General features: G+C 37.8%; 8 protein-coding genes across 8 annotated transcripts; 3 read left to right on the plus strand and 5 right to left on the minus strand.

Annotated features, from left to right (window-relative positions):
- Window positions 1-2,594: 2,594 nt before the first annotated feature.
- On the plus strand, window positions 2,595-5,349 carry CBG17983 (the record flags this gene model as incomplete). Its single annotated transcript, XM_045243970.1, has 7 exons — window positions 2,595-2,713; window positions 2,757-2,876; window positions 2,947-3,163; window positions 3,207-3,593; window positions 3,811-4,758; window positions 4,799-4,948; window positions 5,173-5,349. 7 exons carry the CDS (start codon window positions 2,595-2,597, stop codon window positions 5,347-5,349), a joined length of 2,118 nt encoding a protein of 705 aa, XP_045096358.1.
- A 1,355-nt stretch (window positions 5,350-6,704) lies between these two features.
- On the plus strand, window positions 6,705-10,330 carry Cbr-tag-325 (the record flags this gene model as incomplete). Its single annotated transcript, XM_045243971.1, has 11 exons — window positions 6,705-6,800; window positions 6,923-7,077; window positions 7,254-7,422; window positions 7,475-7,890; window positions 7,940-8,672; window positions 9,028-9,137; window positions 9,223-9,401; window positions 9,448-9,574; window positions 9,621-9,802; window positions 9,851-10,104; window positions 10,190-10,330. The coding sequence occupies 11 exons, from the start codon at window positions 6,705-6,707 to the stop codon at window positions 10,328-10,330; spliced, it is 2,562 nt and encodes an 853-aa protein (XP_045096357.1).
- A 445-nt stretch (window positions 10,331-10,775) lies between these two features.
- CBG17981 lies at window positions 10,776-12,126 on the plus strand (the record flags this gene model as incomplete). Its single annotated transcript, XM_002641998.2, has 5 exons — window positions 10,776-10,875; window positions 11,415-11,610; window positions 11,657-11,763; window positions 11,811-11,941; window positions 11,986-12,126. 5 exons carry the CDS (start codon window positions 10,776-10,778, stop codon window positions 12,124-12,126), a joined length of 675 nt encoding a protein of 224 aa, XP_002642044.2.
- A 401-nt stretch (window positions 12,127-12,527) lies between these two features.
- Cbr-pal-1 lies at window positions 12,528-15,590 on the minus strand (the record flags this gene model as incomplete). The annotated part of the gene is made up of 6 exons (XM_002641997.1): window positions 12,528-12,570; window positions 14,040-14,211; window positions 14,436-14,529; window positions 14,581-14,880; window positions 14,931-15,006; window positions 15,460-15,590. 6 exons carry the CDS (start codon window positions 15,588-15,590, stop codon window positions 12,528-12,530), a joined length of 816 nt encoding a protein of 271 aa, XP_002642043.1.
- Window positions 15,591-17,147: 1,557 nt separating this feature from the next.
- CBG17979 lies at window positions 17,148-18,276 on the minus strand (the record flags this gene model as incomplete). The annotated part of the gene is made up of 5 exons (XM_002641996.1): window positions 17,148-17,300; window positions 17,346-17,400; window positions 17,447-17,928; window positions 17,980-18,180; window positions 18,226-18,276. The coding sequence occupies 5 exons, from the start codon at window positions 18,274-18,276 to the stop codon at window positions 17,148-17,150; spliced, it is 942 nt and encodes a 313-aa protein (XP_002642042.1).
- A 626-nt stretch (window positions 18,277-18,902) lies between these two features.
- On the minus strand, window positions 18,903-19,774 carry Cbr-arl-6 (the record flags this gene model as incomplete). Its single annotated transcript, XM_002641995.1, has 5 exons — window positions 18,903-19,033; window positions 19,076-19,151; window positions 19,316-19,461; window positions 19,507-19,636; window positions 19,685-19,774. 5 exons carry the CDS (start codon window positions 19,772-19,774, stop codon window positions 18,903-18,905), a joined length of 573 nt encoding a protein of 190 aa, XP_002642041.1.
- A 1,337-nt stretch (window positions 19,775-21,111) lies between these two features.
- Window positions 21,112-23,186, minus strand: CBG17977 (the record flags this gene model as incomplete). The annotated part of the gene is given in 6 exon segments (XM_045243972.1): window positions 21,112-21,257; window positions 21,822-22,463; window positions 22,503-22,507; window positions 22,519-22,715; window positions 22,899-23,026; window positions 23,069-23,186. 6 exon segments carry the CDS (start codon window positions 23,184-23,186, stop codon window positions 21,112-21,114), a joined length of 1,236 nt encoding a protein of 411 aa, XP_045096356.1.
- A 1,535-nt stretch (window positions 23,187-24,721) lies between these two features.
- On the minus strand, window positions 24,722-26,084 carry CBG17976 (the record flags this gene model as incomplete). Its single annotated transcript, XM_002641993.1, has 4 exons — window positions 24,722-24,849; window positions 24,905-25,754; window positions 25,804-25,931; window positions 25,976-26,084. The coding sequence occupies 4 exons, from the start codon at window positions 26,082-26,084 to the stop codon at window positions 24,722-24,724; spliced, it is 1,215 nt and encodes a 404-aa protein (XP_002642039.1).
- Between the last annotated feature and the right edge of the window lie 1,432 nt (window positions 26,085-27,516).

Genomic DNA, 27,516 nt, shown 5'->3' on the forward strand with positions numbered 1-27,516 from the left:
ATCATCTTGATTTTCCACATAATCAGATAAAAAAATCATGAAATTTTCCTCCAAAGTCATGTTTCTGGGTCATTTTAGTATTGACTTGTTAATATTGTTATTTGTCTCTCATTGCCTTGTTCAAACTAGAAACATCAGCAAGCTGGTGCTCCTACGGCGTGATTCAATCTAGTTTTTAATGGTCGTGGCTCCGCTCCTCAATTATTCCTAAAGGGTCATGTAAATCTATATTTCTTTTTCAAGTTTTTCAAAATTCGACAGAGTAACACCGGGACAGACAGACGCCTCTAGGGTTTTATATATAAGGAAGAAATTTATTTTTCAAAAAAAATTATTCATAAAGTTCAAGACACAGAAAAATGGTTCATAAATTTTTTTAATATTTCAAGCAGAAAAAATAGTCAAAAAGAAACCCAGATAGTTAAGTTTACATGTTTTTGGTGAAGAATGAGCAAAGTCACTGTTGTTGAGAACGACGGGTGGATCGACGAAGGGAAGTCTGGAAAATATAGTTGATACTTCTCTGATTTTCTGAGTTTTGAAAAATTCAATATAATTACATTTACTGCTGGTTCTTCGGGTTCTTCTAGCTCCAAAAATGGTCATTTTTGAAAGTTTTTTACAGAAAAAATCTATCTCCTCTTTCAGTTTTTGACATTTTTAGGAGTTCTATAGCTCAAAAAAACCGCAATTATTTTCTCTGAATTTTCTATGGATGAATTTTCAATTTGTCTGCCAGAACTTTTTTTATAATTCAAAAACCTCATGAAATTGCACAAAAAAGCATTTTTGCGTTGTTTTTTGATTATAAAAAAAAGTTTTATCCGACAAATTGAAAATTCGTCTATAGAAAATGTAGAGAAAATAATTACGGTTTTTTTGAGCTATAGAACTCCTAGAAATGTCAAAAACTGAAAAAGGAGATAGATTTTTTCTGTAAAAAACTTTCAAAATGACCATTTTTGACTTTTTTCTTCCGGAAAACGACCATACATGAATCTATAAGGGGGTACAACGAATTCGAACGTTTTCAAATTCGAACAGACCTAAAATCGAACTGATTCAATTCAGAACAGTCCTTTTTTCGCACACGTAGCAGAACAGAACGCGGACAGAATCGAACTGTTACAAGTTCGACTCCTTACCACTAATTATTTTTTAAGAATCATTTGAATCATCTTGGAACTCCACAAAATCAGATGAAAAATTCTGAAATTATGGTTTTAGACCTGCAATTGTGATCGCGCCAAACTTTTTTTCTGTAGATCAAAAATTAATTTGCAGTTCGGAATTGTTCTGTGGGAGAGCGTGCAGTGGTGAATAGAAATTTTTCAGGAAACAGGGGGTGAATGAAAAAACACCCTACCTTTGAAAACTTATGTTTTTTTTGAATATTTTTCACATGTTTTATATTTGCTAATTTCGCTTATAAATTTGAGGACTATGTTTTAGAGATATTTAAAGAAGAATGCGAAAAAGGTAAGAAGAAATTACCAATAATATTATAACTATTGAGAAATCGAACTCATAGCCGGGAAATGGCAGGACTAAAAGAATTGTTTGGAGTAATTTTATGCCAAGATTCTGAATGAAGTGAGCTAATTTCAAGCATATGGATACGAAAATTTGGTTTTACCGAGAAAGGAACTTGTCTGGTCAAAAAATTTATGGAATATTCTTAATACTTCAGAAGTTTTCTAAGTGTAAGTAGCTAAACAACACCGGTAATTTGGTAACTCATATGATCTTTTTCCAGCAAAATGTCCCTAAATATAGTGAGTCTTCCTTAAAAACGTCGAGATTTTACGTCACATTGATGCCATACTTTGTCTGAAGATTTGGAAGTGCGCATATATTGCTTGATAACGTCCTATCAAATGAAGATGTAGGTGATATTAACCCTATTTACGCTAACTTAATGTTTTTCAGAGGAAGAAGACAAATGATTGATTGTGGGAGATGGAAAGTTCGAACAGAATTATGCCGCAAAAAGCTGTAGTCCGATCAACAGGCTGCTAAATAAATGAACTTTCATTAAAATTTCAATAAATCTTTTTTTAGTCATTTTACTTGATTTTGTGTTTTTTTTCAATGGAATAAAGTCGAAATGCAAAGAAAAGGGGCGGGCAAGCGCGCTCGAGAGCACCTCCAAAACTTAGGAAACAGTGTGACAACTTAGTTCCGCCAGAGTTTCGCCACTGTTTCGCTACCGCTTCACCGCTGTTTCCTAAATTGAAAGTGCTGAGGGTGTTCATGATATCCTCGGTCGAATGAATTTATGAGTTTTGTGTTTTAAAAAACTGTTTTTGCTAAATATTTACAAAAAATAAATTGCAGTCTAGGTGCGCTGAAAATATAAACCTGCTGAATACTGTGCCCAGCTAATGTGTGCACTTTTTCATCAATTGTCTGAATTCAGCCAACCTTTTTTTGCTCTAAATTTTAACCGCCCATATTCCGTTTTGTGACCGCAATGAAACCAGTTGGCCAGAGTTGGCTGCGACTTGATTTCCTGATTCTTCTTTACTTCACATCTTTTTTCCTTCATTGATTCCTCAAAATGTTCGAATGTTTAGAAATCACTATCATCGAAAATGCCGGACGACGATGAGGCGAAGAAAAAAATGCGGGTGCGCATCGAACGAGATTCATACTCGGTGCTTTTGTCTTTCAAAGATGGCGCAACACCAAGACAAGTAGAGCAAAGGATGGAGTTTGTGATATCTGATTATGCATTGTGATATTAATTCATTCAGCGATACCCTCGGTTACACCTACAATTCCAAATATCACTTGGCTGGTGTTCATGATATGTTTCAAATTCTTAATGAGCATAAGCAAGTGCAATTGATTCCGGAGGGAAAGTTCAAAATCATGTAAGTATATAAGATACGAAGCTGGAAGATTGTAAGATAATTATTTATTTCAAAAACAATACTTTTCCAGTGCGACGGAAGAGAACCACGAACTTGTAGCTCTAATCGCTAAGCAAAAAGACAAAAAGAGAAATAAAGGAAAAGGTGGAAAAGGAGGGCGTCGAGCCGTTACCTCAATGGGTCACAATAGAAATGGTTTTGGGCAAGGATTGACACTCCGATCATCGCCAAAACTCACTGCCGGAATGCGTCTATCTAGCTCAATGACCAAAACTTTCTACCCAAAAGTGAGTTTCAATTTGCGTTACTGTTATCGGCTTTCTGTTTCAGGCATCTTCGAACGGGTTCAATGTTTCTCGACCATCTTCTTCTGCGGCAAACACCCGCACCAGTGCGTTCCCAAAGCAAGGAAACAGGTTGAATAACTTTTCCAATCGGCAGTTCATGTTTGACGTTGCTCCGAAGCCACTGGTGGCTCCAAAGAAATACCCGCCGCAAATTCCTCCATCTCCACAACAACGACCACTTATGCGGCCTTCGACTTCAGCTGCATCTGTCTCTTCAATGAACAACTCGATTTTAGATAGTTCATGGTCTGATGCTACTCTGGCACCATCATCACCAAAAATAAATCCTGCCAGTCGCATTCCTTCTATTAAGGAATTCACAGACAACGCGAAGAAAATGATGTTGCGTATGTATCCGGAATCGATTCATGTAAGTCAGCTATTTTAGTTTTTTAGACTCGTTGTCATCAACGTTTTGATAACTGGAGCAGTATGCGAGCTTGAAAGCATGCAAGAAAGCGGTAATTCGCTGAATATTAATTTTCGAGTGCCTCGGTCATTTTCTGCTCATATTTCGCCAACTGAAAATTCCAACTTTTAAAAATCTCATTCCAAACATAGGGGGTATGAAAACTAAGGTATTTCAGCTCTCTGAGATGACGGACCGTTACTGTCAAGAATATGGTGTCACTATCGAACCTCTGCAAATATTCAGTAAGAGTTGGATGCTGCTTGTCAAGACAACTTTCAAAGAATTCCTTCAAATAAATGAAGGGCAAGTGTCGATGAAAGAGGACTGGTACAGGAAATACGGCTCTGTTCTCTCGCGTTCGCTTCCTGTCAAACCTATCATTATTGTTCCAAAGCCAAATCCTCCTGAACCCAGCAAACCATTCCTCCCAAGCAATCAAGGCTTCCGTTATCAGATTCCCACTCGACCGAAATCTCCCGAAGTTATTCAAAAAATGAGAGGTTCAATAAACAAATTCATCCACTACATTCTAAGTTTAACATTCTCAGGTCTCACTGTCGGAAATCGCCTTGCTTTGCATACTCCTGAAAAACCACCCGGTATAAGTTTGAAGGCATCAATGAAATCACCCCCCAAACACGAAGTTTTCTTTTCGGATCCTCAGAAAGTCACACGTGTTCAACATATCGAACCAGTTTCATCTGGGAACACTTTGTATGATCAACACCAATATGACGCTAGACACCTCCAAAACTTGAAGCACCTTCCAAAGTCCAAGGAAATGGTTCGCGATATACAATCATCCTTGAGCGGTAAAGGTTCAGCTCCTCTTCAGCCGCTTCATGGATTTTGTGAAAATTCAGACCAGTCCCTACTGAAGAAAAATCAGAAGAAAGCATCCAAGCAACTCGGAAACTTTAACGATTTACCACCGATCATTGTTACTCGTGCACCAGATGTCCATGTGATCATTCACACATCTCCAGTCCGAACTTCTACTCAGGTGCGTTCTTCTTCTCTACCTTCTCCTCCCACAAATCCACTTCGCACTCGTTCTACGGGAGTCAGCTCTAGATTATTTGGTCGTGCACTTGGTGACATAAAAAAGCAAAACGAGACGAAGGTAATTTCGGTATCATTAATTCACATTGCGTTTCATTCAGCAGATCTCGACATATCAGAGAAATGAATTAGACACGGTGGCTTATGATGCTCCTATAACTGTCACATATACGCGCAATGATCCTTCACCGTCGAAGAATGATTCAGATGATGGCTGGGGTAGTCCTTTACCATCAGAAAGAAAATTCATGGTTCGTTCTTTGAAATTTTTGTTTTTTTTGTTGTTCGAAAAAATTAGAGTTAGAGAGTAGTTTATGCGAAGTGTATACGGTAGGTATCTCGAAGCGGCAAAACGAAATAACACGCATACTATGGATACGCAGAATATTTTTTGAACATCTGTCTGCGTCTCAACTCTAATTTTTTCGGAAAACAATGATACCAAAGAAGACAATATATCAAAAGACGAATTCAGGCTCCAAATCCCGTGAAAACTACAAGCAAGATGATTCTGCCTCCAATGTCGAAAGGATCGTGCAAAGATCAAGCCCGTTCTCGCTCTGTCTCAGTTTGCAAATCAGTTTCATCGCAAGATGGAACGATGCTGGAGAAGGCTCTGGACGCTACTCTCCCAGATGACGGTTTCTGGTAATCTTCCAATGTTTTTTTAACAAATCATCCCTTTTTTGAAAATGTATGCACTGCACATTTTGTTCCGTGTTTTCTAGTTCTAAAACATTTTAACCCATGCTCCCCCTTTTTTATATGTATGCTGTCGACTATATGATTTAATGTCTAATTAAATTATTAGCAATTAAGTGTTTTGTTTTCCGAAGCTTTCCACAATGATTATTGTCTCGACACATTGGTTATTTTTGGTGCAGTCCTTATAGAAGCCACAAGAGTTGGAAGAGGCTCTCACTTGGTCTTTCTCTTCAATGTAGCCTCTTCTTCTTTATTGCCATCGCATCCTTGTTTGTATTCGAAATTTGTTGTTGTAGGGGGAACAATTAAATTGATGGATTTATAACTGCTACTATTTGATAGTTGAATTCACAATATTCAAGCTTTTCACAATGACACATTTTAAAATATATATGAAGGAATAAAAACGAGCGTCTGCGATTTTAAGAATTTTCTGATATGGCAAACGGAAGACATATTAGGTTGCCGTTCTAAATTTTATTAGGTTTAAAAAAACTTGACACTCATATCACACCGTCTCTGATTCTGACTTGATAGTGTCTACAATACGAATTGTGTATTCAAATCGATCGTCACCTTGTGTGTGTCTTACTCTTTCTCTCATGTTTTGTCAAGGCACTGTCTCTAACCCCACAAAAAGAGGGAGAACACTGCCGGTTTTCGTATCTCTTTCTGCGTCTCCACTCCTTCATTTCTATTTCGTTCTGTTCTTTTCCCTTGGTCGAGAGGAAGATGCGAGCGGATGCGTCACCCACATAAGCCTCTTCTCTGTTAAAAATTTTTAGTAGGAAAATAACAAATAATCATAGCTCTGCAATTTTATCAGGAAACGCTTCCGGAAACCTGAAAACAAGTCTTTGCAAAACAATTTTTATTGAGTATATTTGTGTCACAAGTTGATTATGGCTGAAAACTGTTTTTTTAAATCGAAATGAAATAAAATTTTATTTCGCAAACTCCCTTTCCCTTTTGAAATTACGAAACTTATCTCCAGGCATCAAAGAAAGTTAGCGTAATTCGAGAGAGAGAGAGAGAGAGAGAGTGAAAAGAGTCAACATTGAGTAGCTATCAGGTTTCTCTCTCAAGTATAGGGAAAACTCCTTGTACATGGAGTGACCAAATTGTACCAAAATAATTTTTATGTTTTCTGAATTTAATCTATATATTTTTCCTGTTTCCGGTTCCTATCGCTTTTTATTCCTATCTAAAAATCATGATTTTCAAAATCAATTATGAAATTTCAGTTAAATATACCCGATGCCTTTCCAGTTGTGCTCATTATAGTATCCTTGGTTTTTTGAGATGTCGACTGCAGTTCAATCAACTGCTGACGTAACTGCGTTTGGAGCAGGTCCAGCTGGTTCAAGAGCTTCGGATCTCATTCAATTTCAAGAAATCGTTAGTTTTAATGTTCATAAATATAAGACAACTGGAAGTCATTTAAACTTTTTCGTGTATATTAGATTATGGGCGATAACATCCACTTTTCCCTTCTCCGCCGACACTTTTATTCATTACAGATGTCCGAATCGAACGATTCTTCCTCATCTTCCAGCCAAACCAATGTTTCTGCCACCGCTGCTAGCGCTTTACCACATGGAAACCAGGATCAAAACTTTGCAGATGACTCATCGCACGTTTACACAAACATAAAGGAAATCGATGAATTGAATAGGTTAATTTTCGAAATACTTTAAAGTTTGAGCAAACAAAGTTCTAGAAGAACTAGTTCTAAAATAATGGTTGATCACTAGAAAATTTGTATTTTATTTTAATAATAGATTTTTTGAAATCAAACTGTAAATATAAGATTGTTTTGACATCTAATTTAACAAATCCGATCAGTTTCAGTCGTCCAGTTCCACCATCTCCCCGACCTGATGCACAACCGAGAAGAGATCTTCTGAACGGATGGTTTGAGTATGAAACAGATGTTGGGCGAACTTTTTTTTATAATAAAGAGACGGGTAGAAGTCAATGGATTCCGCCTAGGTTGATCAGAACGCCAAAACAAGTACAGGTAAGGAGTTGTAGAAATTGATCAAGCTCTCATAATTCTAATTAAATTTCAGGAATTCCTTCTTGCTACAAAAACAAATTTGGATGCAACCTTCAGTTTTCAAGGGTCGTCCTCTTCTGAAGAACAAAAGGAGAATACGTTAACTGAATCACAGGAAGAAAATAGAAAAAGTCAATCAGTTGAGGACGAAGAAGTTTTCGACGAGATTTGCGATGACGGAGAAGACGAATCACTTTTAGAAACATCTTCACGTCCACTTCCTGTTCCGACTTTTTCAGAAGGCGAAGAGGAAGATAAAGCAGAACAAAGTCTACCCAACGTACCTGCTCATGTGATAGATGACGGTTTTTCCGATTCTGATATTGAAGAAGAGGAACAGATTCCTACGAGTTCACGGAAAACTTCTGGATCCTCCGGTGCAATGATGCCACATGTGCACATGTCAACTTTTCAGTCGACATTTCCTAGGTAAACAGGCTTTTAATAGTCTCCTTTCACTTCAAACAAAAATTTTCAGAGCCAGAGAATTCGATAAGGAAAAACATACTCCATATATGATTCCTCCAGATGCTAACGAATCATCAAAAACTCCTAGCTCAATTCGTGTTCGTCGTCCATCACCTTCCAGTTTACGTTCAGTTTCTTTCCAAAACAAATGTACAGTGCTGAAAAATGTTCCCATGCCACAAGTTCTTCCCATGTCGTCTGCAAGTTTCGAACATCCACATAGCCATAGTACACCAGATCGGCCATCTTACGCTGAAGAATTCTCTGATCCCACACCATCATCACGATGTGAAGAGAGAAGAGGAAGCAGTGAAGGACGGGAACCTGTTCGAACGATTAGATGTGGTGATATGGAAAGAAGTGAAAAAGAAGAGCCTTTGGAGAAGTTATCGAAACCGAAAAAAAGAGAATGGATTATGAATTACATGTACCTTACAACAGCGCATCTTATTTTGTACAAAGATCAGAAAAGTGCCGAGGTACACATGAAAATGTTATATAATAAACAACTATCAGAATGGTTTCAGAAACACGGTAAACACTACGACGCTCCACAAGGAGTTTGGGATCTACGCGGCGCTACCATCTCCTGGTACCAAGATGATCGTGATGTACAGCGAAAGAAACAACGGAAATACATTCAATTAGAGTTGTGCAACACAAAAAAGTACCTGTTGAGAGGTTCCAATGACACCGAAGTCAGTGAATGGTACAAATCTCTGGAAGAGGTCGTCGCGAAACTGGTAAGTTTTGGAATTCGGGAGAAGAAAATGTGTTTTCTCTCTTTTCACCTCCCCCCCCCCCCAAGATCTAAAAATGAGAGTAACAATTAGCGGATTATTCCTTACCGACGATTAGCTACTCAATCGACTTGTTTCCAACTTTTTAAAAAAATGAAATTCAACAAAAGGCCAAGGTTGCCTTGAATTCCAAAACTTTTTATTTGTGTCAATTTTTGACCGAATACAATCATGTGGCACACCGCTTGCTCGAGAGTTAAAATGCTCAGTTTACAGAGATCGACCAGCGAGGTAAAATGTTCGAAAAAAATTATTTTGCATTATTTATGAACACTGTGTATGGTTTATAAGTTTTCAGCCTGCACCAGGATCGTCAACTCAACCAATGATTGATGTGACTAATAGTGTTGCTCGTAATCCGTCATACATCGGCAGCACCCGTCCACTTTCTCATGCATTGATTCCCATGTAAGCATTTTTCATAAAAAACAACCTAGAAACAAAACGAAATATTTTATTCTGTCATTCCAACTAAAATGATTTGTTTTCTCAGAAGTCGGAGTATGCGTCGACGGGATCATCCGATGTCACAATCTGCAATTGAATCAATGTCGACTAGTGCAGCTGTGGATGAATCTAGACCTTCAAAAGAAACGATTCTCGAGAAGTTGAGAAGATTCTTCCGAACTCGGCCAACGGTGGAAAGTCTGAAAGAAAAGGGAATTTACAAACGTATGATTAACATTTGGGAGAAATAATGTCAAATAATGATTTTCAGCGGAGCCAGTATTTGGATCAACTCTATTTGCAATCTGTCAACATGAAAACTCGCTAGTACCAAAGTTTATCAGAGTTATCACAGAAGTTATAGAGAGTAAAGGGCTGGAAACAGATGGGATTTACAGGTAAAATTTTCGTATCACCTATTCTTTATTAATGTTTTGGTTTCAGAGTCAGTGGAAATCTCTCGGCAGTTCAAAAAATTCGATGTCAAGCAGACCAAGACAACTACAGAGCTCTTGTTGCTGAAGAAGATATCCACGTCCTAACTGGTGCTCTCAAATTGTTCTTCCGTGAGCTCTCGGAGCCACTTTTCCCTATATCACTGCATAAAGAGTACACTGCAGCAATGCGTAAGCTTACAACCCAATTACTGTAAAGTGTGAATTTTGGGGTTTCAGAAATGCCAAATGCGACAAGTCGCTTCAAGAAGTTCGAGGAGCTTCTCAATCGTCTACCAAACGAAAACAGAGAAACTTTGAAAATGCTGCTGCGTCATTTGAATCGTGTTGCTTCGCATTCGTCGCAAAATCGGATGCAGCAACATAACCTTGCCATTGTTTTTGGCCCAACTTTGTTTCACAATGGAGATGGAGCAGTTAACTCTGCTTCGAAAAACAAGAAAGCCGGCAAGAAAACAAAAAGTTCCAAGAAGGTTAGATTTTCAGTTTTTGATTATTCCAGAGCACTGTGGTTCTTCAAAAAAAAAAGAGAATTTGTTAAATATTCGATAATTACAGGACGAGCCACAGCCCACGCCGATCCAATCTAACTCCCATCTTGCGTTCTCAATGATAATGCAGTCTCAAATCGTTCAGTATCTTCTCGAATCTGCAAACAAATTCGACATTCTAAAAGCTCCAGTAAATATTGGACGATAATCGAAACCATTTTCAATTTCTCTCTGATTCATTTCCTGGTTTTACCGTTTTGTATTGTTGTTTCCATCGTTCACTTTGGGTGTCTTATTTCAAGATGGGTACTTTCATCACTTTCTTATCTCGTTCAGTATGATTCTCGCCTTTTTGATGAGTATATTGTAAATATCGAATCTTTTCCGTCTATTCACTTTCAAAAACATTTTCCAGCACTAGTCCATTCTTAAATGATCCGTTTGTCTACAGTCGCCGTATTTATGTATATATGCTTTACACAGTTTATTATGTTCGTTTTAAATTTTGCTTCTCTAGAGTACGCTCAGACCTGAATAAATTATGATAATTGTCATACTCCAATGCGATGAACTCGTTGATTCAGGTATATTCCGTATGACACTAGTTATCATTTCGAAGATAATGACCTGAATTAATGTTTCATTTAAATTAGATGCCGGACAAAAAAGTTCTATGGATGCTCGATGAGCTCGAAGGTTTCGAGAAGCCTAAAATCAAATTGGAGCAGTATGCCACATCATCTGAACTTGCTGGTAAAATTTTGACGAAACCAGAATCTAAAACTTGAAAAAAGGAATATATTATATTATTGTTGTGCGAAAAAATTGGAGCGAGAGAGTATTTTTTGCAGTCTGAATACGGTCGGCCCCTCGAAGCGACAAGCCTAAATAGCGCATATTCGGTGGAGACGCAGAGAAATATTTCGATTAACTGTCTGCGTCTCAACTCCAATTTTTTCGGACAACAATAACAATGCCAATTTTGTTCAAAAATTTACAAAAGTTATTCTGATACAAAAAGTCGGGGCTAAACACAAACAGCACAACGACAGCTACCGTAATTTAAAATTTTTTCAAGTTATTCAGAAAAGGCGGTTAATAAATATTTTTAACAGTGAAAAAGTTGACTGAAAGCGCACGAAAACCGAGAAAATGAATCCGGAAAATAAACGTATTTTTAGGTTACTGTAGTTGTCGTTAAGGGAACTTCGGCCACGTTTCTTTCCCTCCCATTTTTTGTACCAGAATAACAGTTACAAAAATTTACGAGTTTCGAGAAAATAACTTTTTAGTGTCAATGATGGAGATGATCGATGAAACCGTTGGATTAGATGGAGTCAAGTTAGTAGACATTGGATGTGGATGTGGAATGTTGATGACAACAGCAGCAACTTTATACGATCTCAAATCAGTCGTAGGAATAGATATTGATGAGGATGCTCTGAAGATATGCGCGAAAAATCTCGAAACCGCCGATATTCAGGAAAAGTAATAAAAATAATACAGTTAGAGTTCATAAACGTCATTGCTTTAGCTGCGACCTCCTTCAGATGGACGTTCTCGATCCAGAAGCAAAATTACCACAAGGGGAATTCGATGTAGCTGTTATCAATCCACCGTTTGGGACTAAAAATAATGCAGGCTAGTTGTCATATCAGTTTTCGTCATTTTGATTTGGAAAGTTCTAGGTATTGATATGAAATTCGTCAAAATTGGCATTGAGCTGGTTCGACCCGGTGGAAGTGTTTTTTCATTGCACAAATCATCCACCAGAAATTACATCTTGAAAACAGCAAATAAATGGGAAGATCTCGAAGACGTTTGTGATTAACTTGATCCCAGATTTATCAGAAAAAATTTCAGGTGGAAGCTTGTGCTCAAATGCGATGGAAACTTTCAGCTACATATAAATTTCATAAAGAAAAATCAGTGGATATTGATGTGGATTTGATTCATTTCAAGAAAACGAACCCTGATAAAAAGGAAGAAAAACGTTCGGAATAATCATAATATGTATTACTCAATTATTGTTTGTTATTTAAATATAGTTGTTTCATGTTTTCATCGAATTTAAAGAGTTCTCCAACATAATTTTTTTCAATTCTGTAATTCTGTGTTTCTTCATTGATTTCCAACAAAATTAGGAAAAAAAGAAAAAGAAAAATCACAATAAATAAAAGCTCTACATAGGGCAATAGGGTGGAATATAAACTATTAAATGATTGGAGAGGGATCTGGTAAGTTATTGGAATGAGATTCCTATGGGAAAAGAATTAGGGCATATATTATAATCTGGTGGGTATGTGAAAGTAGAAATTGTACAAAGAATATTTGAAAATAACCGTTTTCGATGTGAGACTGAAAGTATTATGGAGCGGCAGAAATTGTGTTGTGCTTCAGACATCTTAGAGTCGTATCTTCTGCTTGTCACGACGATCCTTCGCGCGTCTGAAAGTTATTATATTATTCAAGGTTAGAATTTACGAAAATTCAAAAACATTCTCGAAGCCATCACAGGTGTCTCTATAATACTAGATGAGGTCAAAAGAGCCGCCGCTTATAAAAAAGAATTCAAAGAGGGAGAGCTCGAGAATAAAAGAAAGCATCAATCTTCCGTGTATCTCTATTCATTTGCCCCGTTTAATAACCGGCATGGTTCCTCCTTCTGTTACCTTCCTCCTTCTGACGATGGACATGTCTGTTTGATCACATCGAGTCGGAAGGAAAGGAGATGGGCACAATCATTTCCATTTTACTGCCCTATGGGAAATTGCCGGCATCTATGGGATGATTCTATTGCACCCATAAATCTATCGATGCCAGCAAAAGTTGTCAAACAAGGTAGCAGAAAATGTCTGCTGCCCAGGCATCACCATGTTTCAAGAACCATGACATTTGCGAGCAGATATACAGTTCTCAGATTCCCAGGAGCTCAAAATTCCAGTTCCTCGTTTACCCCCTCCACAATTCGTTCAAAATTGCAAATCAGACCCACGTCGATCGAATCGGTTACTCTCTACAGTAATCCCAATTAGACAGTCATAAAAGAGACCAATTAACAAACTTCTTCCTCTTCTACCCTGCATAAAGAGCGCACGCATCTCAGATTGTGGCCAACAATTACACAATTTTACGATTCTTTAATTCCATGGAACTATCTATTTACGTGTGAGAAGAGACCACTGCTTCACGAAAAAAGGGGATATGGTAGGAGACAGGAATCCCTCACAAGAGAAAGATCAACGCAGTCTGAGAATCATCAGAAGCATCTAAGTATAGAGCAAACAACACATTTTGCTCTAAAAGACAGATTCAGAGGACAGAATGAATTCAAATGAGTTTGTGCAACATCATCCATGTTAATTAGATGACGTAAAGAAGGATGTGTCAATATTTGGGTTAACACCAGAGCTAAATAAAAGAGTTTCTATTAAAACCTAGAAATTTTTAGAAACTTGAAAACATACACACGTCTTGTAAATGAGCGCAAACGTGAATACCGTAATCCTACAGTAACATTGGCGTTGGTCTCGACGCGAAAGCTTCAAAATTAACTGCTGAGTCTCTACTCAGCGGTTCATTTCATCGGAAGAAGCGCGGAAAAACTTATTTAAAAAAACGTTCCGGATAAAGTACAGTAGTTACATGGTACCAAATTTGTCACCTAGATCATCACAAAGTATTCAAAAGATACGGGGGAAGACATGCGCAATTCCTTCACGGCTAAAGAAGGGTATCCTATCTACTCACGACACGGGGCAAATTGCGTAAGCATCGTAACTGTCACCTACACCGCCCTTTCATCTCCAAATTCTATCAGTAACTTTTTATTTTTTCAATGATCTCAAATTTGCAGTCATCAATCAAAATATCACTACTTGGATAATAATGGGAGGTTAGAGACAAAATAAACTAACCGATTCTGGAACCAAATTTTGATTTGTCGTTCTGTCAAGCTCAGCATTGTTGACAGCTGAGACTTCCGATCCGAAGTTATGAAAGCCGATGTGTGGAACTCTTTCTCCAACTCCAATCGTTGATAATCTGAGTAAACCATTCGATACTTGTCGGCCGTCCGCACACGAACATCTGAAATTGAAAGTGTTCAGATAGAACTACTTCGAGGAGTTCTGCCACATTCTTATCGATACCAGTCTAATAGAATCGAGTTATGAAGAGCCAGGTCATAAACATCTCTTTTCCACTCCTCAATCATTGATAAGAAATATAGATAGCGGCTTCTTTTCTCAAAAGGAGCCGCTTGACGACACAATCTTCATACTGTAATAAAAATAGAAAACTATTAAACTCACTGTTCGTTCCTGGGCCTGTCGGCAAGGACTTCGTGTCACTGCTTGCTCTCCGTTCCTTTCCAGCGCTACCCAGTGGCATTTTCCAGGGGAACGGCTGCAAATTTTCAGAAGTATTATTTTAGATAAAACCTCAGTAGTTCCTCACCTGTTGATAGTCCATGAAAGGCCAAACGGATTGTTGGTAACATGTTGCCGCTCTCATCTGATAGTTAGCGGCAGCGGCAGCCGCCGCTTGAAGATCCGACGATGAACTGGACGCCCCAATGCCAGAAGACGTCGATGGGAATGGAGTCAAGTCGTTTGGAGATGGATACATTCCACTATCACTGCTACTGCTTCCGTTCGATAGTGGAGGCTTCACTTCAACAACTTCCGCCGTTGGGAGTATTTGGCCGTTGGTTGATAACTGGGGAAGTGCGAATGTTGAGTAGATGTCGGAATGACCCTTAAATTGAAAACAGTTTTGAAAACAACATAGTGTTTTTTTGAACTTACATAGAATCCTGCTTCGCCCATCTGTGGCCATCTTCCATAGAGCTGTGGATCGAACGAAGGTTGTAACATTTTATCTCTAAACAACGAAAATATTTATGTGAGAAATGACATTTTGAAGAAGACGGATACAAAGTAAAATCTTGAAAGCTTAGAATCTTCTTAATCAAGAATTCTCGACAATTGATACCCGCCTATTACCCTCTTCGACACCTCACCACCTCATTCCGACAGTCGCAGCGTGGGTGGGCGGAGTCTCAGCTTCCAATGCGGTGCTGGGGCGGGCGGGGTCGCATGTGCATCTCTACAGTAACCGTACCGAAAGAGACAGAGAATTTACATATAACTTCCGTAGCAAATTTCTCTAAAGGGCGACAATATTTGAGAAGACGTGGAAGGCAAATATTTTGAAGGATGCCCAACGATAGAAAAGGACATGGATTTACAATCGCGCGTTATATTAGAAATTATAATTTCGCATTGATTGCTAAAGACCTAGAGCCTGGAGAGGAACACACAGTATTGAACTAACCTTAGCGGTTGTGCATTCATGAACGGCATCATTTGATAGTTAGGCCATGCAACGTTGTTAACATTGGTTGGTGACGACGAAGACGAAGAAGAATCGTTCTCAGAAAACTCGGATTTGACATCGACAGACATTCTGTGAACACAAATGATTTCAAAGCCTTTTTATAATCAGCTAGAAGAAGATAAAACTCAAATCGTTTTAGATGCTTTGATAAAAATGGAAACAATGAACGCTATTATCCTGAAACATGCCTTGGTGGCCGAGCTCCGCCTCCAGACATCCCGAGCCTTCAGATGAGAGGGCGGGGTTAAAAAGGATGACGGGGAAAAATGATTTATTTACGACTAAGAGGGCGACACAGATGAGCAGATCTCATTTCTGATTAGTATCTAGGAACGGTAGATGTGCATAAACCACGGCGAGGCTGGTTTCGAGCAAACCCAAAAATATCAAGAGCAAATTGGGGCAAAAAAAAAGAAAAAGAAGAAAATGTTCAAAGTCTCTCAAAAAAACTCCCGCTTCTTTTTTCATTGAATCCAAACTATTCCCGCAATTTTACGACTCACCTGCGATTTGATCTACCCGTCCAAATAATTTCTAGTCTAGCCGGATACGGTAGCATAAATAAACTAGGTTCCCAATAAATGTTCATGGAAAAAGAAGAATAATCAGCTAAATGATTTTCGAAAAATTAGAATGTCGAAAATCAAAATTGGATGCTACACTTGTGACTGACAGCTGCATGTGGAAGAGCATGCGAAAAACTACAGTAACCCTTAAAGATGCATTGTTATCATTGAAATTTGAGTTATGACTGCAGAAGAGATTGGAATTTGGAAAATTAAAGATTTATTCTGATTCTTGACATTTTTTCAGAAGATGTGAAAGTTGGTGTCACTAGTTAGCCGGTTCACAAGTACTCGGTGGCAGTGATAATGATTATTTGATATGTGAGACAAGGAGTTGCGAATGAAAGGAGAAATGACCATAAAATTTTTATGATCTGGGAAAACGAAAAGGGGCTCCGTACCGACACAAATCTTGATTCTTTGTATTTTTGAGGCTCCAATTTCAATTGAGGTCATTCCGTATCAGTATCAGTGCTGACCTGTATTTGACCCGATTGTTTATTACGTAATATCTTTGCTCTTTGTGCAACAATGGTACCGCCCGCGTTTCTTCCCCGTATTTATTGCCAGCCCACTGTAACCTAGCTGGTATTGATAGTATTATTCTTGTCAGGTGGCGATGAACCTTGTGGTTGTTTCATGTAAAAGTGCATAGTCGGTCTAGCAGCGGACATGGCTACGGTTAAAGAAAATGCAAACGCCTTCGATACCGTACCTCGAAATTATTCCGAATGTTTCCCTTAATTTTTCCCTGGTTTTTGTCCATTTTCTTCTGATTCTCAAGAATCTACGATGGAATTTCCGCATAAAACAGAAATCAGCAAAAAATAGGTCAGCAATAATTAGTTAAGAGGTATGGTATTGAAGGCTTTTTTCTGCCGGATCGACGATGCGCCTTTAAATGAAAACTCGGTCACAATGTTCAACGCCACCAGACAAGAACATAATGAACTAACTATAAGAACCAATTTATTTTTAAACGAAAAAGAAAAATGTGAACAAGTGTTGACATAGTACAGCAATCAAAAAGCAAGTATTATCAAATCGAAGATAAACTACTTATTTCTTAGATTTCGACTTTTTACGTTGATTTTCTTGATGCTCTGGAAGACACTCATCATGGAAAGTATGAAAGTGATAGATGAGCTTCTTCTCAGAATTGAATGATGTTTCACAGTTATCACATTTATAGTTGCTGAATTTGTTGAGAGTCTGAAATGTTTAATTTTTTAATTTTTTCTTTCAAAAATCCCCCACTTTATCGTATGAGTGACCCTTTTCGACAAGCGTCTGATCAATGTAAACATGTTTTCTGAAACTAGTAAAGCTTAATCGAAAGCAAACTTCTGAAAGAATACCTTGGGCGCTTGATTGCCACGTGGTTCTCATCAGACTCCTTCGGATTCATAACAGGTTGACCCATAGAGCTAGAAGCCCTTTTGATAACTTGAGACTTTTCGATCGTCAGTTTTTTGGATCTGGTTTGCATAGATGGAGGTCCAGATTGAACTTCTTGGGGATTCAAAATCTCTGACGCATTGGAACAATCAGATGTGGAAGGGCCAGTATTAACAGAAATGGGATCCGGAAGAGATACGTCCACTTTTCGAGCAGCAGAATCGAACATCATTGCGATTTTATCAAGAAACATGGAAAGAGTCTCCGAGTGTTTCTCTTCGGCTCTCATTCGCTCTTTTTTGTGCTCATCTTCCTTTCTTTTTCGCTCCGCTATGTTTTCCTCTTGCAGTTTTATTAGAGCAGAGCTCATTGTCATTGCAGATTGAGCCAATGGAGCGAAGTAGGTTGCCTGAGCACTGATCACATCCATGGATTTTATCAACTAAAATATAGTAAATTAATTATTGAAAAAACAAACCGGTTGAAAACTTACAGCTTGTTCGAAACTAAGTGCAGGTTGAGTTACCAATAAATGATTCGGTGGTGGTGGATATGAAGGAATAGTTGGATGTGGTCTCGGATTATAACAAGTAGAAAAGTTTCTCGACATCCCAGGATGAGTCATTTGTTGTCCTGGATACATTGTTGGAGGTAGGGAGACTTGAAGATTAGCAGGTGGCCCGTTTTCGTGTGTCTGTGAGAAGAAAGGAAGGTATTATTACCAGATATTATGACATACCAAAGGTGCATTCGTTCGTTGGCTCAGCTTGGGAATTTTAGCTTTCTCCATTTTCAAAAGAATTCAGGAAGTTTTTCGAAAGACCTCAAAGGTTCTAGCTGGATGATGTGGAGAGTTAACATGTCAGTAGGTTATGGAAATACAACCCAACTTGGAACACGCAATAGTATTGGTGACCCTTTTTTTTTGGACTAATCATGATACATTTTTCTGAAGAGTGTGTTGAAAACCCAAACAATTCATGGAATATTTTTTTAGAAACTGTATTTTCTCATAGCGGCGCAACCACTTGTATTGTCTTGTTCTTCTTAAGGATTAGTGTGCGGCAAAACATGTGAACCCTTTTTCCTTCTTCTTCTTTTCTTCTGTATAATTTGAGTGTTCGTTCGTCTTTTTTTGTAATAGGATACCGATATTTATGGATACGCTGAGGCTCAGCTTGATTCTCGGTTTTACGATCGACTTGCGGAAGGAATAAAGAAAAAGCCTCCGCCCGTGCTCCATGGGGTGTCTGCTCTCTGATTTCTTTTCGCGCATCTTTTGACACAAAGCCGACGAATAGCGAATTGATATAAACAATTAGGATGACCTTTTCTCTAATGGTTTTATTATACAGGAAACATCAGAAGCAGAGGGGTATAATGCAAGAGATGCACAAAAATGATCACGATCCCTTTTTATGATTTTCTTGTCTCCAAATACTTTTGGATTTCGGAGGAAAGTTGTTGCATAGCCTTGTCCAGTCCATCTCCAGTCAATGCGCATGTTGAGTGAATGGACCAAGTACCGCTTCGATGCAGATTCAATCCTTAAACTATTTATTTTCTAACCGTTTCATATATATCCTTACCGAGAGCTGCTGTGATGTCGGCACATGTCATAGCTCCAGGAATGTCCATTTTGTTGGCAAGGATTACGACTGGAATCTGAAGAAAAAAGTTGGGGGATTTCCAGAACATCAAGTTTCTTCTGGGAAAAATAGACAGTTTTATGATATTCCTCTGTCTGTCGAACATTCAAGTTCGGCCTGTCCTTTTCTCAAATACATCTTGATAATGAATCTGTAACAAAACTGATCTTTAGATCTTACCCCGCGGGAAGCAACGTCTTTGTGGTCCAGCACTAACCACAACTCGTCCTTTAGCAATTCCATTCGGACCCGATCAGAGCTGTCCAGAACGAAAATCACTCCTTGTGATGAGTGAAAGTAGCTTTCCCAAGTGCTTCGGTATTTCACTAGAATTTGAAAATATTGCAGTCCTCGTGATGTATTTTACTCACTCTGTCCAGCCATATCAAATGCATGAAAACTGAGATTCTGAGTACTGAAGTTGGTAACCACATGACCTACAGTTGGCACTATCTGCTGACTTCTTGTCTCTGGTGTCTTCAATTGATTCAGAATTGTTGTCTGCAATCATTAGAATATTTCAATTACTTTTTTCGTTTTCTAATCAACCTTTCCTGAATTGTCAAGCCCTACGACTACAATGTTCACATCCTTCTTGCCCATGCCGAACAAATTCGAAAGTGATGACAGAAATCCCATTGTCTTCTGAATAGTATTTTAAAAGGTGATCAATCGGTTGTCAATAACGGAAAAGTGACAGAATGACCTCTTCGGCAAAAGTTCAAATAAGATTCGAAGAAAGTGAAGACAGATGGTTAGAGGGCGTAACATAAGGAGAAAATGGAAGGTTTTGATTTTTAAACATTTTATAGAGCTGTTTTATAATAATGTAGAATTTAGAAGAGGATTTTCAGGCTCCTTCGAGACTGCGCCACTTCGAAACCAGTCATTTCGAAACCGTAGTAATAAAGGTGAATGGATAAATTTCAGACTACAAAAATAATTTTAGGGTTTTCACATATGCTTGTTCTGATATAACGCATTCTGTAATCCGAAAATCCGAAACTCAAATTTTTCAAAAAACACTTTCTTCGGATTTTTTGAGTTTCCGAATGTGTTACATCAGAAAATGCATATTCAAAAACCCTAAACTTGTTTTTTCAGTTTGAAATTTATCCATTCTCCTGTATCACGGTTTCGAAATGGCCGGTGGCTGGTTTCGACTAGTTTCGAACTGTCGAAGTTTCGAAGTGACGCGGAGCCGCTTTTCATCATCTTTTTTTTATAATACCAAGAATATATATGGTACTGATAAATCGGAACTGTGGAAGAGAAACGCCGGTGGCCGTGGCGGAAGGCTCACCAACGACAACTACCGTAACCTAAAATTATTTTTATTTTCCGATTTTTTGGGGGAAAAATAACAGAAAACTCGGCGAAAACCAGTGGAAAACGAGAAAATAAATACGGAAAAACATTTTTAGGTTACGGTAGTTGTCGTTTTTCCACAGTTCCGATTTTTTGTGCCAGTATAATACTGTATCTGATTTTGCTTGAATTTTTAGTAAGCCGGCAAATATGAAATATCACTTTTTCCATACATAAAAATATCCTGTACATAACACTAGAAGCATGTTTTCCCTAGAAAAATTGCGCAACTCGATCCTCTTTTGACGATTTTCCGTCTGTCTCGATTCTTGGTCTAATCCGGTTAATAGAAACGGGATTATACAGGAAAGGGTACCGATACGCATAAATTTCCGAACTGAAGGCGGCTGGTAATAAAAAATGGTCCGGTGTTGCTCAATTTGGTGCGCAACATCCACCGAAAACCGAAGAAAGGAAAAGAAAAAAAACCAGCTTGAAAGTAAGGAGAGGAAAGAGAAAAAAAGAAAAAGGAGAAGTCGATATTTTCTTTTCCCGTTCTTCGAAAAGGGTTACCATAGAAACGAGCACGACGTTCCCGATGAGAGAATAGGGAAGAAGAGAAAAGAAGAAGTCAGCCAAAAAGTTTATTATCATAATGTGTACACATTTTATTGTTGACCCGTTTCTGTTTTCTGCTCTTCCAACTTCCGTAGCTCCTTTTCTTTTGCTTCTTGTGGATCCAGTCGTTCAAGAAGAATCGATCCAAATTTCGAAACAATGGAGAAAAATACGAAACATCCGATTATGATAACAGCTAAAAAAACAATCATTATGAAAAAAAAGTGTATTAATTTCCAAGGACCCCGTTTACCTTGAAGGAGAGAACACCGTCAAACCTGCGATACAAGGTGTCCTAACTTTTAACTTCGAACCAGTTTATCTATTTTTTTCGAACCAATTTATCTCTTTTTTTCGAACCAATTTATCTCGATTTTCCATTACAGGTTTTACGGTAGTTTGAAAGTTAATTTGCAAAAAGATATGGGTCATATAGTTAGAAAAATAGAGTTTCCAGAAACAGAAATAAAATCGAAGTTTTTTGCGGGACACAGGAAACAATTTTTTCCTCTCAAAACGAAACTTATCGGACTTTGGCGACCTATGTCTTTTTTAGGCTGATTCTCAGACTATCCTCCAATTAAATTTCTTGCACAGCAAATTTAATCGGTTAACAGTTCAGCTCGAAATAAAAAAAGATATGAAGAAAAATAACTAAATATTTCAGAGAAGGAGGACGATCATCACATTTTTTGCTATAAGACTACTAGGATATGTTGCAACTGTCGATAAACACGCTCTAATAAAAAATTGCACTCACCTCCAACAGTCATCAATTGCCAACCAGGTTTTGTAAACAAGAATCCTAACAAAGCAATTGCTTCCAGAATATATACAAAACTCGCAATTAACTGCCGATGTAAATGAGATCCTAAAAATGATCCAATAGGTCCGCCACAAGCAGAAATTGGAACAGTAACGGAAAAATATCTCCATGCCATAATGTCAATGTCTCCCATCATAACCGCTCTGTAGTAGAATCCAAAAACGGCAATAGTTCCCTTCAAGACGACGGTTGTTGGAGTGGCAGTCTTCTCAGTGACACGGAAAAGGAGAGTAATGACGGAGAAGATGCAGATGTCAATTCCAGATCCTGCGAAAGCGTCGAAGATTCCTCCAATAATTCCAGTGAAGAAGAGAACCCATCCTTTCCAGGCACAAAATTCTGGAATCTCGCGGAATGTGGGTCTCTTCTTTTGGGCGTTCAGGATTCCGAGAGACAATGCAAATGCCGTCCAAATAGAGACAAAAAGCATTTTCTTTTGTGGTCCATTGAAAATTGGATCAATCCAGTGAACACCAATGACAAAACCAGGAACTGCCCCAAGACATCCCAATATTACTGCTCGAGTTTCAAATTTCACCCTCATGAAAAGAACACAAACAAGAGCAGAAGTCATCCCTGGAAATAAGATACTTTGAAGTTTTTATCCTGGAATACTACACCTATACTCTGCATCATCAGCGCAAAATCTCTAGCAATTGTTGGATCAATGTGAAGGGCAAGAGTCATTACAGGAAAGGCAACAGCTCCAGCTCCTTCAGAAGTCATTCCACCAATGATTGAGCCGAGAATCATGACAACTGGCATATGCCAGTATTCTAGATAGTATTGAAACAAATCATATCGAATTGCAATGGACCACCAAATTATCTTAAAACCATTTTTCATAGAGAATAATTCTAAGGACCAAATAAAAATCTAAGGACCAAAAATAATCCTAAGGACCAAAGTAACCGACTAGAGAAGATAATTCTTTCTAGATTATGCGGATTGGCTTTTAACCATTTTTAACCATTATTCTTTAGGTGTGAAAATTCAGAAAAAAAAACTCACATGAATAAAAGTCATCGGTAACAACATGGCTATCCATTTTCGGTACTTTATAAATACTAAATCGTTAATCGTAGGATTTTCTGGTAATTGTTCGACTTTTTCTGCCTGCTCAGCATCCAGAGATTGTCCTAAAAAAGGAGGATTCTCTCAGTATTTCACACATCACTCACCTTCTAATAAATACTTTTTGCACCAAATTTTTATAGTCTGTCCTGCTGGCATCTTGCTATCCGTTGGTTTTTGATTCATTACAGTACTTTTCACATTTTCTGAATACAGCTGAACCATATTTCAAGAATGACTATGAACTGACCCCTTTCTTTTTATACTCTCCTAAAGGAAACTGTGAATAGACACAAACGGAAATGATAACAAAATGAATTTGTCGTTGAACGATGAAAGTTGAAAGACCAATCGTCTGAGTTTCCATGATTGTCACAGTGTTTTTCAAATTGATAAACGACGAAACCCGGCTAGATTTGAATGAATTCTCGGTCGACAGAAAGAGAGAAAATGGCTATTTTTAGGAGATGAAAAGTCATTTTTTGATTCTTTTTATTTTGATTTGATCAGTATCTCCGATGGAGACACTATTTGAACCTGATAAAACGTTATTGGATCTCATCGAGAATACTTTTTCTAAATCTGTGACGTTTATAAAACTATTGCAGGAGTAAATGAAAAGAAAATTTAACTCTCGAAAATTGGAATACTTCCTTACTAAATTGAAGTTATGAAACTAACATTAAGAATTTCCAGAGAAAAAAAAACGAGTTTAAAAGGCTACCAGTTGATAATTACTAAATATTTTTTGGAACAATCATGTTTTTAGTCTTAGGCCCCGAAAAAACATTTTTTTTTGGAAGTTTTGAAAGAAAGACCGCAAAAAAGTTTTCGATTTTTGACTGGAATCCTGGGATGTAATAAGAATTATTTGAGAGTATTATAAAAACGTATTTTCGAAATATCTTCAGCTTTCGATATTTCTCGATTTTTGGTTTTAATATCCGAAAAGTATTTCACCAAACTTTTTTCAGTAACCGACCCAAAAAAAAAAACGAAAAAAATTACATTGTTTTCAAAATTTAACTATTCAAGTTTATTTCTTATCAGATATTCCTTACTGATACAAATTGTACATCTGAGTAGTACTTTGTTCATTCAGAAACTGAAAATCTTTAAAAATATAACTGGAAAACCCAGAATTTTTAAAATTTAAAGGCAACTCCGCTGATGAAAATTAAGATTTTCTCAATTAGGACACTTGGATCTATGGAAATATTTTAAGTTTTCCCAATCACAAACCTCAGAAAACATCATTTGAAACTTTTATGTACATAAATGTACCGATTCAAAAAATGACGCTGAGCGAAACAGATTACTCAAAAAAAGGATGTCGGCGATGTCGGCAGATTATGTGAATTATCTGATCAAAGATTCAAAAATACAAACCGTTGAGTTTTGTTTCAATCTGCTGTTTTTCCTGATTCTTAATGCGTCATTTTGAAGAAATGTGTCTTTAGAAAGTTTCGAAAACTTCAAAAGTACTCATAAATTGTATTCTGTAAATTGCTGACGGTCAAAATGTATTCGTCAAAACTATTATTTAATTTTTTGTGATTTTGCGAAAAAGATATTTCGGAACCATTATTTTTCACACTTTTTATTTAGAAATACTGTATTCAGAGATCACAAAAAATGTCCACCTAGAGAGAAAATGAAATATCTAAACACAAAAAAAAAGAGAAAATGGTCAAAGGAAGAAAACCCGTTGATGTCAAATGGTTTGTCAAAGGATGATAACTAAAAGGGAAGGGAAACGTTTAATAAGCTGATGTGATTCCGTTTTTCTGAGCTTCTTTTTGTTGACGAGCCTCGATGCGGTTCATGAGAATGGATCCAGCTTTGGAGAGAGCAGAGAAGAAAACGAATCCTCCGAGAATGATGCAACCTGGAAATGAGATAATAAAAACATGAACACATTTTAAAAAATGATATTCACTCACCTCCAACAGCAATCAATTGCCATGCTGGTCTTGTGAAAAGGAATCCAACGAGAGCAATTGCCTCAAGAACGTAGACGAATCCAGCTACGACTTGACGATGAAGATGGGATCCCAAGAATGATCCAATTGGTCCAGTTGCAGCAGAAACTGGAACGGAAACTGCGAAATATCTCCATGCCATAATGTCAATGTCTCCCATCATAACCGCTCTGTAGTAGAATCCAAAAACGGCAATAGTTCCTTTCAAGACGACGGTTGTTGGAGTGGCAGTCTTCTCAGTGACACGGAAAAGAAGAGTAATGACGGAGAAGATGCAGATGTCAATTCCAGATCCTGCGAAAGCGTCAAAGATTCCTCCAATAATTCCAGTGAAGAAGAGAACCCATCCTTTCCAGGCACAGAATTCTGGAATCTCGCGGAATGTGGATCTCTTCTTTTGAGCGTTTAGGATTCCCAAAGCGAAAGCAAAAGCGGTCCAGATCGAGACGAAGAGCATTTTCTTTTGTGGTCCGGAGAAGAGTGGGTCAATCCAATGGACTCCAACAATAAATCCTGGAACTGCTCCAAGACATCCGATGATGACAGCACGATGTTCAAATTTGACTCTCATGAAAAGGACGCAAACGAGAGCAGAAGTCATTCCAATCGACTGAATCATCAAAGAGAAATCTCTGGCAATTTCTGGTTTGATGTGGAGAGCAAGTGTCATGACTGGGAAGGCAACAGCTCCAGATCCTTCAGAAGTCATTCCACCGACGAATGATCCAAGTGCCATGGTAACTGGCATGTGCCAGTAGTCATGATAGTATTGGAAGAGGTTGTGGCGAATTGCAGCGGACCACCAAACAGTCTCAAATTGTCTAAATTAGTAAAGATGCTATCGAATTGTTAAAACTTACATGGATCAGAAGGAATGGGATGAGCATGGCAACGAATTTTCTGTATTTAATGAATATAAAATCTCCGAAGGTTGGATTCTCAGGAAGATTGGTGAGTTTGTAAGCCTGATCCTCATCGAGATGCTGACCTGAAATGATGTTTTGTTAAAAAATAAGTAAATTTAAAACTAACCTTCCAAGAGATACTTTTTGCACCATCTCTTCACTTTTCCACCACAAGTGAGAGGCTCTTCATGAGTATATGGAGTCTTCTCGAGTTCCATCGGACGAATTGAGGTCATTTTCAGCCAAGCGAGTGTTGAAACACAGAAAGAAGTTGGATGATGATGATGGTTGGAATGTTTGATCGTGATTTTATATATGATCAGAGTTATGGGCGGTACTTGAAAGTAAGGTACGGTAGGCGGGCTGGTGGCATCGGAGATGATTGCAATGTCCGAGACAAAGAGGTCATGTATGAGCCTTTAAAGTGGGCGGAGCTTCCGGCCGATTCTATCCCTTTTTGGTCTAATTCTCTTTTTCTCTCAACTTCATCGATGACCTCGATGTGATTTGTCGTTTATTGCTGAACGTTGAAAGATCAAAAATGTCTGGGTTTCTGGAATTTGAACGCTATTTAGGCACATTTTTGTATAATTCTCTGGAGGCTCCATTGGAAAGATGAAGAACTGAAGAAGTGACGATGGCTTCAATATTCACGTCGAGATTCCACCCTTCGTTTCCTCCTCTATCTATGCATAATTTTTTTTGGATGATTGTTTAAATTTGCATGTTTCGGTCATGAAGGCGTTAGTTTTTTCAAGGTTATAGGTCATTTGAGACATTTGGCCACATTGGTTGCCCGTACGGGGGTTCTTTTAAATACCGTATCCCATAGGATCCTATAGGATATATATATGAAGTTGTGATAACTTTTGAATTACATTTTGCACTTTGAAAATCTACTTTGAGATTTTAACCCGATTCCAAGGATTTTCGAAATCTGTTTATCAATTTTTCGCAATGTTGATTCCGAAATTCCGAAGGATTCCGAAATTGCGAAACTGCGAATTTTCGACATTTGAAACCGCGACGCTTCGAAACCAGTTATTTTGAAACCGTGGTAGTACAGGTGAATGAATAAATTTCAGACTACAAAAAAGATTTCAAAATTTTCAAGTATGCTTTTTCTGATGCAATCCATCAGATATCGAGAAAAATTACAAACTTTAATTAAATTTTTTTCGAATTTTTCGATTTTCAGAATGTGTTCCATCAGAAAAAAAATCATATTTGAAAAATGTTTTCGAATTTAAACTGAAATTTTAACTTTCTTTCTCGAAAGTTTAACGAGCTGACAAGGCTCATGTTTCTCTAGCAAATTACATGGTTATTTTTCCAATTAAAAAAAAACAAGTCTGAGAATTTTGGGATTGATTTGTTCTGGGAATTGGTCCATTACGATGGTCTTGGAAAATGAAAATTCGAAATTTGATGATAATTAATTATGGCTTATTTGCCCCCAAACTTACATGCTTTAAGAGACTTGATAAATATTTGAATTTTTAAAATCCAACGATAATTCTCTTCTTTTTCATTCAGTCTTTCATTATATTATTAAATTTGGAACACCCATACTGGAAACCATGTGTTATCCTCTGATCCGCCTAGTAACCAAACGATAACAAACTGTTCTGTTGTCGTCACAAAATCGTTCTAGTTTTTTTATTCTCT

The sequence above is a fragment of the Caenorhabditis briggsae genome, assembly GCF_000004555.2.
Source record: "Caenorhabditis briggsae complete genome, chrIII, whole genome shotgun sequence".
Taxonomy (NCBI): Eukaryota; Metazoa; Nematoda; class Chromadorea; order Rhabditida; family Rhabditidae; genus Caenorhabditis; species Caenorhabditis briggsae.